At 33.4% G+C, this 15791-nt stretch overlaps 1 protein-coding gene across 3 annotated transcripts in view; it reads right to left on the reverse strand.

The window, feature by feature from the left end:
* Positions 1 to 15791, reverse strand: part of HTT (huntingtin) — a 208483-nt gene that overhangs the window by 76219 nt on the left and 116473 nt on the right. For all 3 annotated transcript variants that reach the window (XM_031943981.1, XM_031943980.1, XM_031943982.1), the window contains 8 exons: positions 14709 to 14764; positions 13611 to 13759; positions 12716 to 12852; positions 10158 to 10274; positions 8116 to 8238; positions 7466 to 7704; positions 6466 to 6608; positions 2573 to 2780 (listed from right to left, as the gene is read on the reverse strand). In XM_031943981.1, coding sequence (XP_031799841.1) covers positions 2573 to 2780; positions 6466 to 6608; positions 7466 to 7704; positions 8116 to 8238; positions 10158 to 10274; positions 12716 to 12852; positions 13611 to 13759; positions 14709 to 14764 — 1172 coding nt within the window. The remainder of the gene's footprint in view (positions 1 to 2572; positions 2781 to 6465; positions 6609 to 7465; positions 7705 to 8115; positions 8239 to 10157; positions 10275 to 12715; positions 12853 to 13610; positions 13760 to 14708; positions 14765 to 15791) is intronic.

The raw sequence follows: 15791 nt of genomic DNA on the forward strand, positions 1-15791 counted from the left end.
CTAGCATCTAGCTTAGCCTGCAAAGGAATAATCAAAGCAACAATTCCAGACCCTATAGTTCTGGCTCTTTGACCCAAGTGAGATTTCCAGCTTCCTTTTAGGGATGGAATCCATCAGTAGCCTACTTTGTGCAGACACAAAATTCGGTTATGAATTCATAGAGTTCAGACCAAAGGAGCAGCAATCAAAATATGCCCTGAGTTAGATCACTGAAAAATACGGAAAGTTTGAAGGTCCCCAAAATGTCACCAAGACTCTGGAAAAACACAGTATCTGATATTCAAAGAAGAGACAACAAAACCAGCCTAGACATTCCCTCTAGAAGTGCTCCAGAGCTCAGCTATAACATCAAGTCCAAAGTCAGGAAGCAAATTAAAATAATGAGAAAATCAAAAAGGAAGTCCTCCATAATGAGGAAAGGACAAGACATAAAGGCAGAAAAAAAGAGTAACTCCAAAACACTGATAAGTAAAGCCTTAGAGAAAACCACAGCCTGAGCACAAACACAACAAGAATTCCTGGAAGAAATGAAGAGTTTTTTAAATGTTTATATAAGTAGAATGAGAGTATTTCAACAAAAAAAGAAAAGAAAAGAAAGAAAAAGGAATAAGAGTTTGGGAAGAAAGGAAACAAAGGCTTTGGAAGAAAGGAAATTTAAAGGTTTAGTACAAATGGTATACAGCTTTGCCCAAGCAAAAACTCCTTGAAAATTAGAATAGATCAAACAGATGTCAATGACTTCATTGGGGAATAATAAACCATTTGTATGGTACTTTTTGTTTAAAAGTTTTTTCATATGTTTTAACTCTCTGCCTTGTCAAAGAAAGCAAAAAAGGGATTTTTCCATTTTACAAATAAGGAACATGAACCATGGAGAGATAAAGTAAGTTGATACCAGCTAGGGCATGGTAGAATTACAACAAACACCAGACTGCTCACTCTAAATCTATGCCCTCTCCATGAGATCACCTTTCCTTTGAAAACACATTTCATCTGAACTTCAATAAATTAGGATGAGAAAACATTGGAACAGACAAAAAAATGAGATTATAGACACATTTAAAAGTCAAAAGGGATGAAGAACAAAGAACTATGAACTCATCCACAAAGCCTGTGGTAGAGAGCAGAAAGCACATAAGCACTTAAGTCAAGACATGTATACACTATAGAGTAAAGCCCATGATTGGGGGTGGGGTGGAGGTGGAGAGCAGAGGAGGAAAAGAAGAAGAAATAGGAAAAGGGAAGAGAATTTAAGTTTGTATTTATTCAGTGTATTGGAAATTGAAATGCAGTGACCTGAACATCTAAGAAAATTAGCTTGGCTAATATGATTGTGGGAGAAAAATCAAAACATGCCAGAACAGAAGGGCATCTTCGGGGTGGGAAGGAGGGAAGAAAACTGAGTGAAAGCAAGTGAGTTATCCAAGATCATGCACAGAAATGCAAAGAGCCTTAATTAATATTTTCAGAATTCATAATTCCCAGCTGGTATAAGAGAAAGCGCTCCAAATAGCATTTACCTGACCAGTTCATAAGCATGCTGAGCAAAGCTCTCATTTGAGAACACTTCTAGGGGAGCGAAGTGTATTATTGTTACTGATTCTTAAAGAAAACATGAGAGAAGTGTTCCACTTACCAAGAAGAAAATAATTGGCACTGCTTTTCAGTTCCTTTGTAAAAGAATAAATAATAATACCTAAAATCTCTTTATGAGCAGTCAATATCCTTTGTAAAAAGTAGTAGGTGCAATACTCTCTAAGGAGATAGAAATTCTCTCACCTTGGGCACACAAGAGTACCGAGTCTCAAGTCAGAAAGACTTGAATTCAAATCTGGCTCAGACAATTACCAACTGTGTAATCCTGGGCAAGCTACTTAACTTTTGTATGAATGTCAGACCACAGGCAAGGAAGGAGCGTTTTGAATATAAAAGTGAGATAAAAAAAAGTGAGACGCCTTTTCATTCTTGAATTTCTAAAATTCAATGCATGAAGATTCTGTAACTTTAAGTAGAAGAGTGCTATTGTGGGTAATCTATCACATTACCATGTCTAGATTTCCTTCTACCTATCAATATAAATTGAGGTAACCCATATAACCTGTGCTCTTCAATGTTGACAAGAAGTTTTCCTAAACTATTTAAAATTTTTCTACCTAATTATTTTATTAAGCGTCACAAGCCCCATATTTAAACATTTAACTGGTAATGAAGTTAGGATATTGTGAAATATTCTAACTATGGAATCAACTTAAGACTAGAACATAGTAGGAGGGATATTATGGCAACACCATTACAAAAATAACTATTTAATGGAAAAATCTCAAAAACCACACAAAACAAAGTCTCAGAAATGAAAGCCCCCTATAAAGAAACTGCTACATTGAATACCTTGTCATAGAACATGTTCTATAGCATATACAGGATCCAACTACTATGTGATAAAAGATTCATGTAAAGTAGAAATCAACAAAGTTCCCAAAATCCTGAAATAGGCATACCTATTGAATGCTAGTGCTTTATATGCTAACTGCCTACCTAGCACCTAGAACAACAATTAGTTTTAAATTCTTACTTTGGTGTCTGATGCACTTCGGACCACCAGTTATAGTTGGTATAGTTGACAAGGAGGAGAATCTGACACCACAGGAGCACTAAAGAAGGATGTGTAGGAATCATAGACCGGACCAGTTCACTCAGGCTTTCTAAGGTATAAAAACTGCCATCAGAACCATCTCCTGTAAAGAGTCTAGTTGCAGCTGCAGTGATTCTCCTGAACATTCCTGGAAACCAAAGAAAAATTAAACAATTTAGGGGAAGAGATCCCTTATATATTCATTGCAATTCAACTTCTACATACCTAAAGAAAAGTTGATAAAAAAAAAAAAAAAAAAAGACAGATGATTTCCTTTCATTGAAAAAAGGTATTTAGGGATATGGAACTTCAACAAAAGGATTCCAGAATCTTTAATCAACATTTATTTATATTTCTACTAAAATCTTCCTCTTAGACTTTACTATGCAATGAAGATGTCCATCAATTTGTAAATGCTCTGATAGCAGAGCCTAGCCTCTTGCTAGCCAAGCACAGCTGGAAAAGTTGGAAGTACAGGCAAAAGATAGTGCAGAGATCAGAACTAAGAAGGGGGGGTGGGGGTGGGGGGAAGGGGGGCAGTGGTCAGGGAGGGGATTGTGCATGCCTGTTGGGGAAAATGGGTGACTGATCAGCAGAGGTGTCATATTATACAGATGAAGGATTCTAAATTTGACTGTAAAAGACAAACTTGGTCTTAGAGTTACAAAGACTCAAATCTTACCTCAGACATAGTTATATTAACTACTTAGGTGAGTAACTGACAAACTCTCTTGAGTCTCAGTCAACTCACCTATAAAACGGGGACAGATCTATGGCACCTATGTCATATGTTGTTGTGAGGTTAATTTAAGATAAAATGTAAAGTCCTTTGCAAACTTTAAAGTACTATAGAAATGCCAATTATGATGATGATGATGATAATTAGTGAAATGCTAAAAACAAGACCAGCACATTGACCTTCTTGTAGCCAAACAAAGAACTTATTCCTCCCCTCATCCTTCTGTTTCCACACCACTAACACACTAAGGCCAACTTCTGCATTTAAAGATCCCAAAGGGCCTCGGGACAACAGCCATCAATTTCTGGCTATGAAAGCAGAACAATGGTTCTCCACCCCAGACTGCTAACCCTGAGAATAGTATGACATTGCATACCAACCTCGCCAACCCCTTCCTCAACATAAAGCAAGCCACTTCGTTAAAGAACACATGTGCCATTCATGGTCACCATGTCCTGAAATCCTTTCATAATAGGTGGATCCTATTCTTGATGAAAATAAAGGAAGAAAAATTTCCCCAAAAGCCACATAGTTCAAAATAACAAATTCCCTAGAGTAGAGAAAATAAAAACATGGTGGCCAACATCATGCCATGGGCATATGAGTTTTTAAGACATGCTACCATAATATATTCTGTTCCTTTCAAAACTCTTTGGTATAAAATGAGTTATCCTAAGAAAACAGAAAAGTAACAGCACTGGAGCAATGTGTCTAATAACCATTTCAACAAGAATCAGATTTCTCTGTGTTTGGGGTAAAACTCCTCTAGGGACTAAATGATTTCATTTGTTCTCTTTTTTGTCAAAAATACAAATGCAGTTTAAACATGTTTTTAGTTCTCCCAGCTATGGCATTAAACAGTTCTTGTCCTGAAGTTACTATAACTCTCACATACCATATAACCTAAGTAAGGGTAAGATTGGGATGGAATGATTATTCACCCAACTCAATAAAAGGATTACTCCTTAATTCTTTGAATATGATCACAAACCCTTTTTCTCCAATATTGTAGGTCTCTTGCCCAAGTGGTCAGAAACTAAACTTGGGTAAATTATGAAATTATGAAAAAGCTATTGATATCTGATGCTTCCAAATTTCCACTGTATCCTGCAACCCCTTGCAAGGTGTTCATTTAACAAGGCATTTATTACATATCTACTACAAATGAAGCACTGTGCTAGGCACTAAAGAAACAAAGACCAAAAATAAATAAATAAATAAATCAGCCCCTGCTTCGGAGGAAGTGAAGTAGGGCAGATTCAAACGTATATATAGATGGAGGATTGTAAAAGAGAAACAGAAGCCAGCTTGGCTGGCCCATAGAAGCTGTAACAACAGCTCATCTCAAATGAATCCTATGAATATAGAAGTGTAACAAGATTTATGACAACTTTTTATAAGTCTGTAATAATTCTGCCATCTAGTGTCCTGCAGAAGAGACATTCTAGAACTTATAAAACAAATATAAAAGCATAAAATAAATTCCTCCAATTTCACAAATATCTTCTGAAGTAATCAAAAAACTCTCAGGCCCTGGTTTATTTTAGGGTTTTATATTTAGCAACATCCCCGAAAAAAAGTTAAACAAATACCTAAGGATTTTTTTAAAAAATCAAAACAGTACTTAATGATAACCTCGGTACTTTTTTGAAAAATACTCCCATTTTTTTATATACAAAAAGTAGAAAAGGACAGAATTTTGATCTAAGGGCTTGGCAACCTATTTAAGAAGTTACCAGACTTCAAGAAATAAGACCTAAACTTAAAAACAAGAGCACCATTGTCAGTAGGTATAGACATGGCACTAACATAGCAATAGTCAAGACCCTCTTTCAAGTGCTTGTTATCTCTTACCTAGTCTATCACATCAACTTAAAGGATAGTCTCTCTCTTCCAAATCATCCTATAAGTGTTTCCAGATTCAACTTCTTAAAACACAATTCAGGATTTACAAAACCATCAAAAGTTCCCCAAGCCTGATAGATAGAATCCGATTCTCTCGGCTTAACATTTAAAACCCTTTATAAGTCAATCTCTAACATTTTAAATTTTATATCCATTATTCCTCTATATAATTTAAACTATAGCTAAAATTCCAGACAGTTTCTTCTTTTTCAAAAAAAAAAAAAAAAATGGAACATGTAATTTTTTAAAAATTTGTGCCAACCTCACTGATTCCTATTGCAAAACAGATCTTTTAGTAAATTTGATAAAAAAAATAACGTTATGAGTTTGAAAAGTATAAAGGAGAGGGAGAGAAATCATCAATACAATTATTGAACTATAAGAAAAAATAATGAAAAACTTTTATTTTAGCCCACAAGATTATAAAGTAAAGGATATTATAATTAATCACTAGCAATTCTGGGTTAGATACATTATTAAATCATTCTAATTTTTCAATACTATTACAAACAAGAAATAGGTAAATTATTCAAATTATAATAATTTATATTTCTACAATTCTTTGCAACTGCATTTACAATGCCTATTTTGCATAGAGGACTTTTTGGGGATTAATAGTCTCATTTTACAGATGAGGAACCTGAAGCTCAGAAGGCAAAATGCCTTGCCCTCAGTGAAATAGGTAGTCAATGACAGAGTCAGAAAATAAACTCCAGTCTTTTGAAATCTTATCATGTCTTCATGGTAAGACACTTTCCATTTTGGCATATAAAGAATTCTGCCATCATTGTTACCAACAGCCAAATATTTCCTAAGTGCTTAGGAGACAGCTGGGTCCACTGGTTGGAAAACCTGAATGCAAATCTGCCCTCAGGTATTTATAAGCTGCGTGACCATGGCAGAGTCATTTCATCGCTGTCTCAAGTTTCTCAATTTGTAAAATGCAGGTAATACCAGGCCCTGCCTCCCACAGAATCACAGGATTACATGAGATAATGTTTGTTAAACACTTACCCCAGTGTCTGGCACATGGTAGGTACTATAAAAATGGAAGCTGCTCTCATTATTATTGTTTCCTTGTGCATGGCTAGTGTTAGGCACTACCATCTGCAGTGCAGCCTCGAGGAAGTCTATGATGTGAAAGAGTGCATAGAAGAGCGCCAACCAAAGAGCTGCTCTGGGTCCCTACCTGACTTGAAGATGTGTATCAGGCACATCAGCAGGGTGCCCAGTTCTTGGCAATAGAACGTGTGTTGTTGCTCGGTCATCTCCACTTTAAGCTGCTTTGTGACAATATCCTCCAAAAGAATGCCCACCAGCTGTAACAGGAATCTTGAAAGAACCGTGAGTGGATTAGGCCAGGTCATGTGGAAATTACAGACAACCCTCTTTCCCCCAAATGAATATGTAGGTTAATGCAAGGATCCAGAGGAGGTTAATGCAAGAATCCAGACCTGACCAAAAGTAAGAGACATGGGCCTGAATACAAGGAAATATTTACAAAGGAGCAGAGGCAGTATTTGGTCACACATTGGATATGGCAGTAAAAAAGAAAAGTAAAAATCCAAGGTGCTACTAAAATTTCATATGAAAGTCACTAGAAGAATAATGGTATCCCTAATAAAAACAATAACAAGAAGAATGGGTCTAACAAGCTCCTGAATACATGGTTGTGAATGTTATTTATATATGTAAGTTTAGTAGAGGAAGAATGAGGTACTTGATCAACAATTCAGCTATATTTGGTTCCTTCTCATCACCTTATCTCCACAATTCTTATTTTCACAGCAAATTAGCAACTGAAGAGCTATTTGGTAGATGGCACACAATAGATATTTCTGTATATTTTTAATTAAAGAGCATGATTTGTACAAACATGAAGTGAAAACCTTTGTATGAGACTACTGATTATAATTAAATCAATATTTTAAATCCTTATAGAGTAATTCATGCTAAGAATTAATGTAAGAGACTGGTTCTTCCACTCTAGAAAATCCATTTCAGTCAAGCCATGATCTCTTTAACCTAACAAACCCTCATAGAGTCCTAGAGAGAGCAAGGAATGAATGTTACTAAATTTTGAGCTCTTTGATAACAATAAGCATAGAAATCAGAACTCAAGTGTTGCTTAATAAGTATACTATCTTTCACTAGCACATTTATAATACTTACTTAACTTGAACACTTACCTAGAAAACGTTTCTTCTGGCAAACATTTCATTTGTTTCATTTCACTTTGATCTTCTGGTGATGGCAAGCTACTACCTCCATCTCTTAATTTTTTAATTACTTGACATGAGATTAAATAAGGAGAAAAAGAGAGTTCCTGAATCCGGGAAAGAACAATGTCTTCAGTTGACTGGGATATAAGTACTCTCAGAATAGCTAAGATGCCTGATATCCACAATTGAACAGTACTCACTGATGCCTAAAGAGAAAAGAATAGAAATATTACAGTAAAATATTATGAAAAGCAAGGAAAAAAGATGAAGTAAATTTGTAGGTATTTCTCCCCTACTATATTATGAAAAATGTTTCTTCTAAGAGAAATTGCTATTTTTTATACTATTTTCAAATAGCTACTTACATTTTCACAATAATTATAATTTATACTGAACCAACAACAAACTCACTTTAGCATTTTATGGTATTTCCATCACAATATCACAGTGAAATAGGTAATATGTATCTTCCTTATAGATGAGGACAGAGCTTCAATTCAGGGAAGTAACCTGCTCAAGGTCACATATCCAGTAAAATTTAGAAAGAGAATCTGAGCCTAATCACCTGTCTAAGAAGTATTTCAACATGGCAATAATGCAATATCTTGTATACTCACCATTGTATTGGGAGTAATAAACATACTTCGTAAAAGCATGTCAACAGGACGGAGGGATGAAGGAGCTAATATTTCAAATAAAGTGTTCAATACTCCAAGGGCTTCATGAGAATCAATATGCATCTGCAAAAATCAATAATTTTATAAGATCTGTTTATATGTCAAGTGGCAATGCTACAAAAATCAGTCTACCAAAAAAAAAAAAAAAAAAAAAAAGCAATCACATCAAACAAAGGCAAGAACATTTCAACATCTCTATTCTTCACGTTTTCAATTTTCTTATTATTGCATCAACTCCAAAATAGGTCATGCCTGAATATCAGCTATGTTGCTGAAATGAAACTTCCATGAAATTCAAGGATAAATAAATCAATTAATAAAAATAATCTAATCAAAACATTATATTCAAATTTTATGAGGTACATCTAGAGCAAAAATGTAGACTATAATAAGATCAAGAGCATAACAACAATGCATGTAGAATACTGAGCAATAGGTAAATTGAGTAATTTATCAAGATATTCTCTGAAAGTGAGATTTTCAACCTAGTGATCTGCAAGGGTAAAATAACAACACTAAAATAAGTATTTTAAACATTAAACTTTTGTCAAAAAATCTGTATTCTAATTTGAAATTTGACAACCCACCATAAATTCAATTCTTTAATTCATATATTCCTTCCTACTGTGAAAAAAATGTTACACAACAAAGGAAATAAAATTTTGGAAAATAGTTACTGATCTGCTATCAGAAAACTAGTTCAAATGATCAGCTCAAAAATTTATAAACTGCTAAATTTCAATTATTCACTACAAACAAGGGCTTTTCTCCCTTCTTGCTTAAGTGGACTTAAGACAAGAATACTATTTGTTAGCTTGTGTCATGCTTGAGGCTAAGAGGAGTTTTTGGGTTAATCCAAATGGTCATCTATTGCTCATGGTATAAGAATTCTTATTTCTTCTGTCATCTCAGATAATAATAATTCAATTAAGATTATTGATAGAACCCTTCATTCTATGTGCAACATAAAATTTTACTTGAATGGCTGCATTATAAAAGCTAGACTTGGAAGAGAAAATGAAAACTTGGTCATCTCTTTGTCTATTTAATTATAGCCTAACATATCACACTTTACTATGAACAAGCTCAAGTGTGAGCTGCTATACTTGTTTTTGTATACTGAGATGCTATTTATCCTGTTTTATTAAGGAGAGTTGTTATTAGGATTTCCTGCCTGCAATGCCCTGGAAGTTCTCCTTTACCCATACCAGTAAGTTTAACTCAAACGCCATCTCCTCCACAAAGCTAAAGAAGGTTAAGCAGTATATTTTCCTTTTAAACTAACATCTACCTGAGGCAGAAGAGAGGAACCAAATATTCTAATGGAAGTAACGGAATGATCAGCATGAATCTAGACATCTAGACAACACTCCATCTCCTATCTGTACCTTTACATCAAATTTTCTACATGCTTGGAATACATTCTCTCCTTTTTTCTTATAAGGTCCTTTGCTTCCTTAAAAATTTAGCAGTTTTTTCTATTCAAAGCCTTTCCTTATCCTCATACTGCTAGTGCCCTCCCTCCAAAACTATTCCGTATTTAACTATTTTTTCTTTATATGTTTTTATCCACTCTGTATTTATGGTGTGAATATATATTAGGTGTCTCCTCCATTAAGAGGTAAGTTCCTTATTAGAAAGGGATTATTTTACTATTTGTACTCATATCCATCCCTAAGGAGAGTCTGAAACATAGTGCTTAATCATTGACTGACAGATTGATTGATTAGTCAATATAAAAGCTAATGACAATCAATCACCTTTTACAAGTAAGTGAAAGATCTCAACTCAAAATATATGACATTATATGGTTAATATGAAAATATGTTGCACATGACTGTCTTCTCAATAGACTGAGGGAGGGGCTAAAGGAATTGGGAACTGAAAAATTTTTAAATGAAGTTAAAATACAGTATGATTATAAAATATATATGCAAATATTGTATTATTAGCTCCTAAAAATTAAAACATTTTGGACAAACCTGTTGTTTTGCTAACATTGGGAGAATGATGTCAGCTATTTGTCGAGATAATCTCTTCCATTTGTCTTCATTCTCCTTGTGACACTGCTGTAGGACTAGGATGAACATCTCTAATACCTTAAAAAGTATTTTTGTATTGTTAAAAATAAATCTGGACAGTACAAATATTGTATTAGTACACATAATTTACCACTACATTTTTGTGCATTATTAATAACAATGAAGAAAGAAACATCAAGATATGAAAACTTCAAAAATGCATGTAGTTCAAAGGGCAATGGAAAGAATCCCAGAGAACCAAGAAGGCAGTAGCAGATTATCAGCAATGACTTGCACTCAAAAATTGGTTTAAAAGACATCAAGGACATTTTTGACAGGAAAAGGATGTGGGCAAATCATAACAAACAGACAATCTGAGTGTCGGAGTGGTATCTATGAAATATTTAAAGAACTAGAGAAAGATTGGTAACATAGGGTCAATATTCAACCAAGGATTTAAAGAAAGATGAATTGACCAAAAAGAAAAGCCATGAAAGGGCTGAAACCTGCCCAATAAAGATCAGTATGGATATTGATCAAATCATGGATCCCTGAAATACTGAAGAAATTATAGCTGTAGATGTTTCAGTAATAATTCAAGTTTACAAACATATGCCATATCCTATAGAATATTTATTCAATTTATATTATGTGAACTCTAGGGAACATTCAATGCCACTATCAAATAGCTATGATTCAACCTGACCACTAGTCATAGATGTCAGTCTTATTCAGCTATTTTATAAAAACATCACATTGGTGATTCAAAGCTAATGTACACAAATAAGAGTAACCAGCAAATCATAACTATTGAAAAACTATTCAAATGGACTAGAGAAGCACTAATTGAAATTAAATTCTAGACATTGCTAGCTGAACTGCTAACACACACATTCTCCTTAAACTCAATACTCTTCTACATAATATGGGTCACAGCTTTAGAGCTGAAAAAACTTTTAAGGTCATTGAGTCTAACCTTTGAATTCTTACCTAGGGAAATCACAGCCCAGGGAGCCTACTTCACTTATCTAAGGTTATATAAGCAGTAAACAACAGAAGAAAGATTGGAACCCAGATGTACTTCTGCAGCACCTAACTAGAATACATGCCCCACTACCACCCCATTCCCCCCCATTCTATACAGCTAGGTTTTATATTGTAACTTCCCTAACTCATCACTTATACCTGTACAACTAATTTAAATAAAAACTATGACCAAGTCACTAACATAATGAAAAACTTTATTATTGCCTTTGGGATAAAATATAAATTCTTTGTGACTTTTTTGATATAATCAATGCATATTAACCTTTATTTTTCAACTGACAGTTTTAGAATTGTCCCAGGTAAAAGGTTAAAGGCTTGCCCTCAGTTACAGGCAAGCATGTACCATTAAGAGGGCCTGAATCATTGCTCACTCAATGCACTGTGCTGCTTCTTACAGACTCATTCCCTTGGCACTAATGGCCCTCCACAAAATAACCCTCACACTCCTCCAGATTTGTTTCGTATTACTCCCTTCTGTGTAATCAAAACTGAAGACAAACTAGACTCAAAGTGATTTGCCATCTAAGATTATGAGGCTACATTTTCACCACATGCACTCTTTCCTCCCTCCCTCCCTCCCTCCCTCTCTCTCTCTCTCTCCGCCACTTTTTCTCCACTGGAGAATTTTGCTCAGAAATTCTACAGTCAGATGGGGGTCAGATGAGTCATTAATTTTCTGGACTTTATCACCATATCCATTGTTTTACTACTTCATATAAAAAAAGAATTCTTTTCAAAGTAATTTTTTTTTTTTAATTCTGGTACATTAAAAAATTTAATCATTTTTCAATTATCAAAAGTCATTTAAGTGGGGGAAAAAACTACCATAACAAAATCTTTATATAGGCAACCAAAACAAATTTCTGTATTGATCATGTCCAAAAACCACGTGTTTCATTCTGTACCTTAGGTCCACCACCTCTTTATTAGAAGGTATCAGGGAGTATTTCTCTGGAATCATGGGTGGTCATTGTGCTGACTAGGACCAATCTTTGCTTCTTTCAAGGAAGCCTTCTATGACACATTATAGAGGTCTAACTTTAAATCCTCCCCAGCTTAATAGCATCTTGTCCAAGCATAATGCCTAGCAAGAAACATAAAGACTCTTTGAATATTCCCACTGAGATGTGATTTTTTTTTCCTTCTCAGAATTTCCAAATCTTTTTTCTTACCAGTCACATAATTGCTGGTATTATGGTTTTTGGTACACATTCCTCAAACTACCTAATAGACCATAATCATAGTTATATGAAACAATTCTCATTTTTCTTTGTATTTCTTATTCAGAGGACCTAGAATGTAATAGACATTCAATGATAGTTTGCTAAACTGACAAGGACCACAATAGGTACCCTTTTATGGACTATGTAAATCACAATAGGTTCAAAATTAAATATCATTGACATCCAAATAACCAAGTAGATAATTTTTTTAAAAAATAGAATAACATCACATTAGTACACTTATCTCACCTGATGGTACTGAATAAGTCTTAACAACATGGACACAGCCACCTCTTTTTGTGTCTCGAGTTCTTTTCCAGCATCTGCTTTGTTTGTTCCTCTTAATACAAAGAGATCATGAACTATGGGCTGCAGAGCTGGTATGGCTGAGAAAATAAAGATATAAAACATGGAAAGTACATATAAGTCGTCTTTTGAAAGATAACTTTAAAAGAATTTTCCAAGAAACAAAAAATAAAACTTAACTCTACTTTGTTACTTTAGTTCAATAAAGTCAAACCAGTTTCAAAATTTGTTATTTTTTTTTTCCTGCTATCATAATATCACAGAAAGCTGAACATTTTCTAAATTAAGTACTGGTTTAATAAATGCTTTTGAAGAGAGTATTAGAATTGTCATAATAACTTTTTTTTTTTATCAAGAAAGTAAATTTAAACCCAAATCCTCGGGGGGGAGGAGGGGGAACTATAACAAAAACAAGTTTCTGTGATTTTTACATTACTTATTTAAAGTTTTAGGTCAAAAGAATGGAGGACGTATTCAGATTCAATAAAACACCACTATGTTACAACTATAATTATTTAAACATACTATTATATTAAATAATGGATTTTTCCAAGTGTTTGCTATATGTAATATAATCAAAATAACCAGAACCAAATGAAATAAACTATATTTCAGAAGTACCTTTCATCAGAAACATTAAACTACTTCAGAATTAATGATATAAAACATACTATCATTGATATATAAGTTTTGTTTGAGAATAACAAGACTCATAAAACTGACTAAATTGAGGTTATTCTTAATAAACCTCTGATGTTAAATATGTAGAAAGAGTAATGCTGCAAAAGTGGATCATGACTGGAACAGACTATCCCGTTAAAAGTGTTTTTCCAGTTACCGTGTGTTACAGCTTTTCGCCCACTGGCCATGATGCCATCACAAAGTTGAATGATTTTAGGAATTCCAATGATCTGCTTTGAGTGATAGCGCTCATAAGACAACAATACTAAGAAGAAAAAGATGTTCGGAATAATTGCTTCTGATTCCCTAAAAAAAAAAAAAAAAAAAGACAGTCATTGTAAACCTTTTCAAATGAAGAAGAAATATCCAAAAGTAAAACACAAAATAACTTATTCTTTAGGAGAAAATTATAAATGTGACTTTAGTTGTGTCATATTCACTTATTTGGGGAGTTAAGCATGTTTAATAATTTATGTAAATTGGTGATTGGCAATACAAATGTTACTGAAATTCTACTACCTACAAATTTTAATAAATACAATAAAATATTCCTCCTGAAGATAACTCTACCAAAAAATCAAATCTGAATATTATCTAAATAATAAAAGTAGTAAGTATTAAGAGGCAAGACAGAAGAGATAGCTATCCTCAAAATCAAAAATCAAGTCCTACTACATAAAATAGTTGTGTGTCTCTTTGGCAAGTCATTTACTTCTTGCTGTTTGAGCTAATGAGCAATCTATAACTTTAGGTTGCAGAAAAGGTGCCAGTCTGCTTTTGGACAGGAAGTTTTCTCAAGGGAACTTTCTATACCAATGAAATCAGAGGCCTAATTCCTTATCCCTATTTCTAAGTATCAATAATCATTATGAAATGTTTCAATTTCAATAGAGACAACTTCGCAAAAAATTCTTTTTCTGAAGAAAAAACCCCCAAAACTAGCACTCACAAATAATGTACCTCAGAATTTGCTAGTATAATTATGTGCTTAAAAATATGAAAATAAAAAACTGACAATGCATATAATTATAGTATGCAAAACTGCTTCCAAATAAAGCCAAGATCAATCTTTCAAAAATAAAAGCATGATAGGAAAAAAATTTTCTAATTATATAACAAAATGGTCAATTACCAACTGGCTTTTTAAAGAAATTGCCAATCCAAAAATATATAATCAGAATAAACGATATCTGCATAGAGCTTTAGACATTAGTAAACAGAAATTAAATCTGAGATCCCAAAATATTGTTATTACCTAAACTGGCCAACTTCAATGTATTCAAACTGCTTTAACACAAATCCAATAAACACCTAAGGGCACAAAGATGAAAGGTTAAAGATATCAAGCAATAATATCATATTTTAACTTATGTAATCAGAAGATAAATCACCTGTACTTATTTTGACATATCTATATAATTTCATTTAGCAAATATTTTTTGAATGTAGAACTACTTGTTTAAAACTAATACTGAGAGTTGAGTATTTTTCAGAAAATATTTGAATTAAAGTTCAAAAACAACATGTGGTTCAAGATTATTAATAGGTTAAAAATAATGAATTCTCTATCATAAATGGCAGAAGCTTCCTAAACACTATTCTAGCCGAACTGCAAGCTCTGGGACGGCAGAAATTCAAAACTGTGTATGGTATAAAGAACTGTCTTGATCTCTGTGCTATAGCTGATCCAATAGGAGAAAAAAACAAGAGTTCAAATAGTTTTAAACAAATTCTAATGCTCTCAAAAAGAATAAGTTTCCAAGGAGGTTAAAAGCAATTCAAGAAAATGAAAACCACCATCAAAGATTAAAAGTAGTTAACAAGTGAGTTTCCTAGGATGTTGAGCATTCCCTAATGAAATCCTAAAGTCTTCTTTTATATTTTTCTTGCGCAAAAAGGCCTCAAAATGGGTCCCAGGTCAATATATCCAAAAGCAAATTTAATTCCAAATGACCCAGGTCAGCACTATTGCTTCTTTCACAACAAATTAATAAGAAACAAAGAATGTTATTAGAAAATATTTTGTCCAATTACATGCTAATAAAACCAACAGCTTAATTAAAATGGATGGATATGTAAGAAAACATAAAATAACCAGATCAACAAAACAAAAAACAAGATTTTAAATAGCCCAATATTAGGAAAAGAAAATTAAATAAGGCATAAAGTAACTTCCAAAGGAAAAAAAAATTTTTAATTAATTATTAGATGGATTTGAAAATTAATTGTAATATCATAAGATTACTTATTTCCCACTAGGAAAGCAGGAAGAGAATGGATATTAAGTGACTACAATTTGCCAAACTGGGCTAAGATCTTTACAAATACTATTTCATTT

Source organism: Sarcophilus harrisii, chromosome 6, assembly GCF_902635505.1.
Source record: "Sarcophilus harrisii chromosome 6, mSarHar1.11, whole genome shotgun sequence".
In the NCBI taxonomy this organism is placed as follows: domain Eukaryota; kingdom Metazoa; phylum Chordata; class Mammalia; order Dasyuromorphia; family Dasyuridae; genus Sarcophilus; species Sarcophilus harrisii.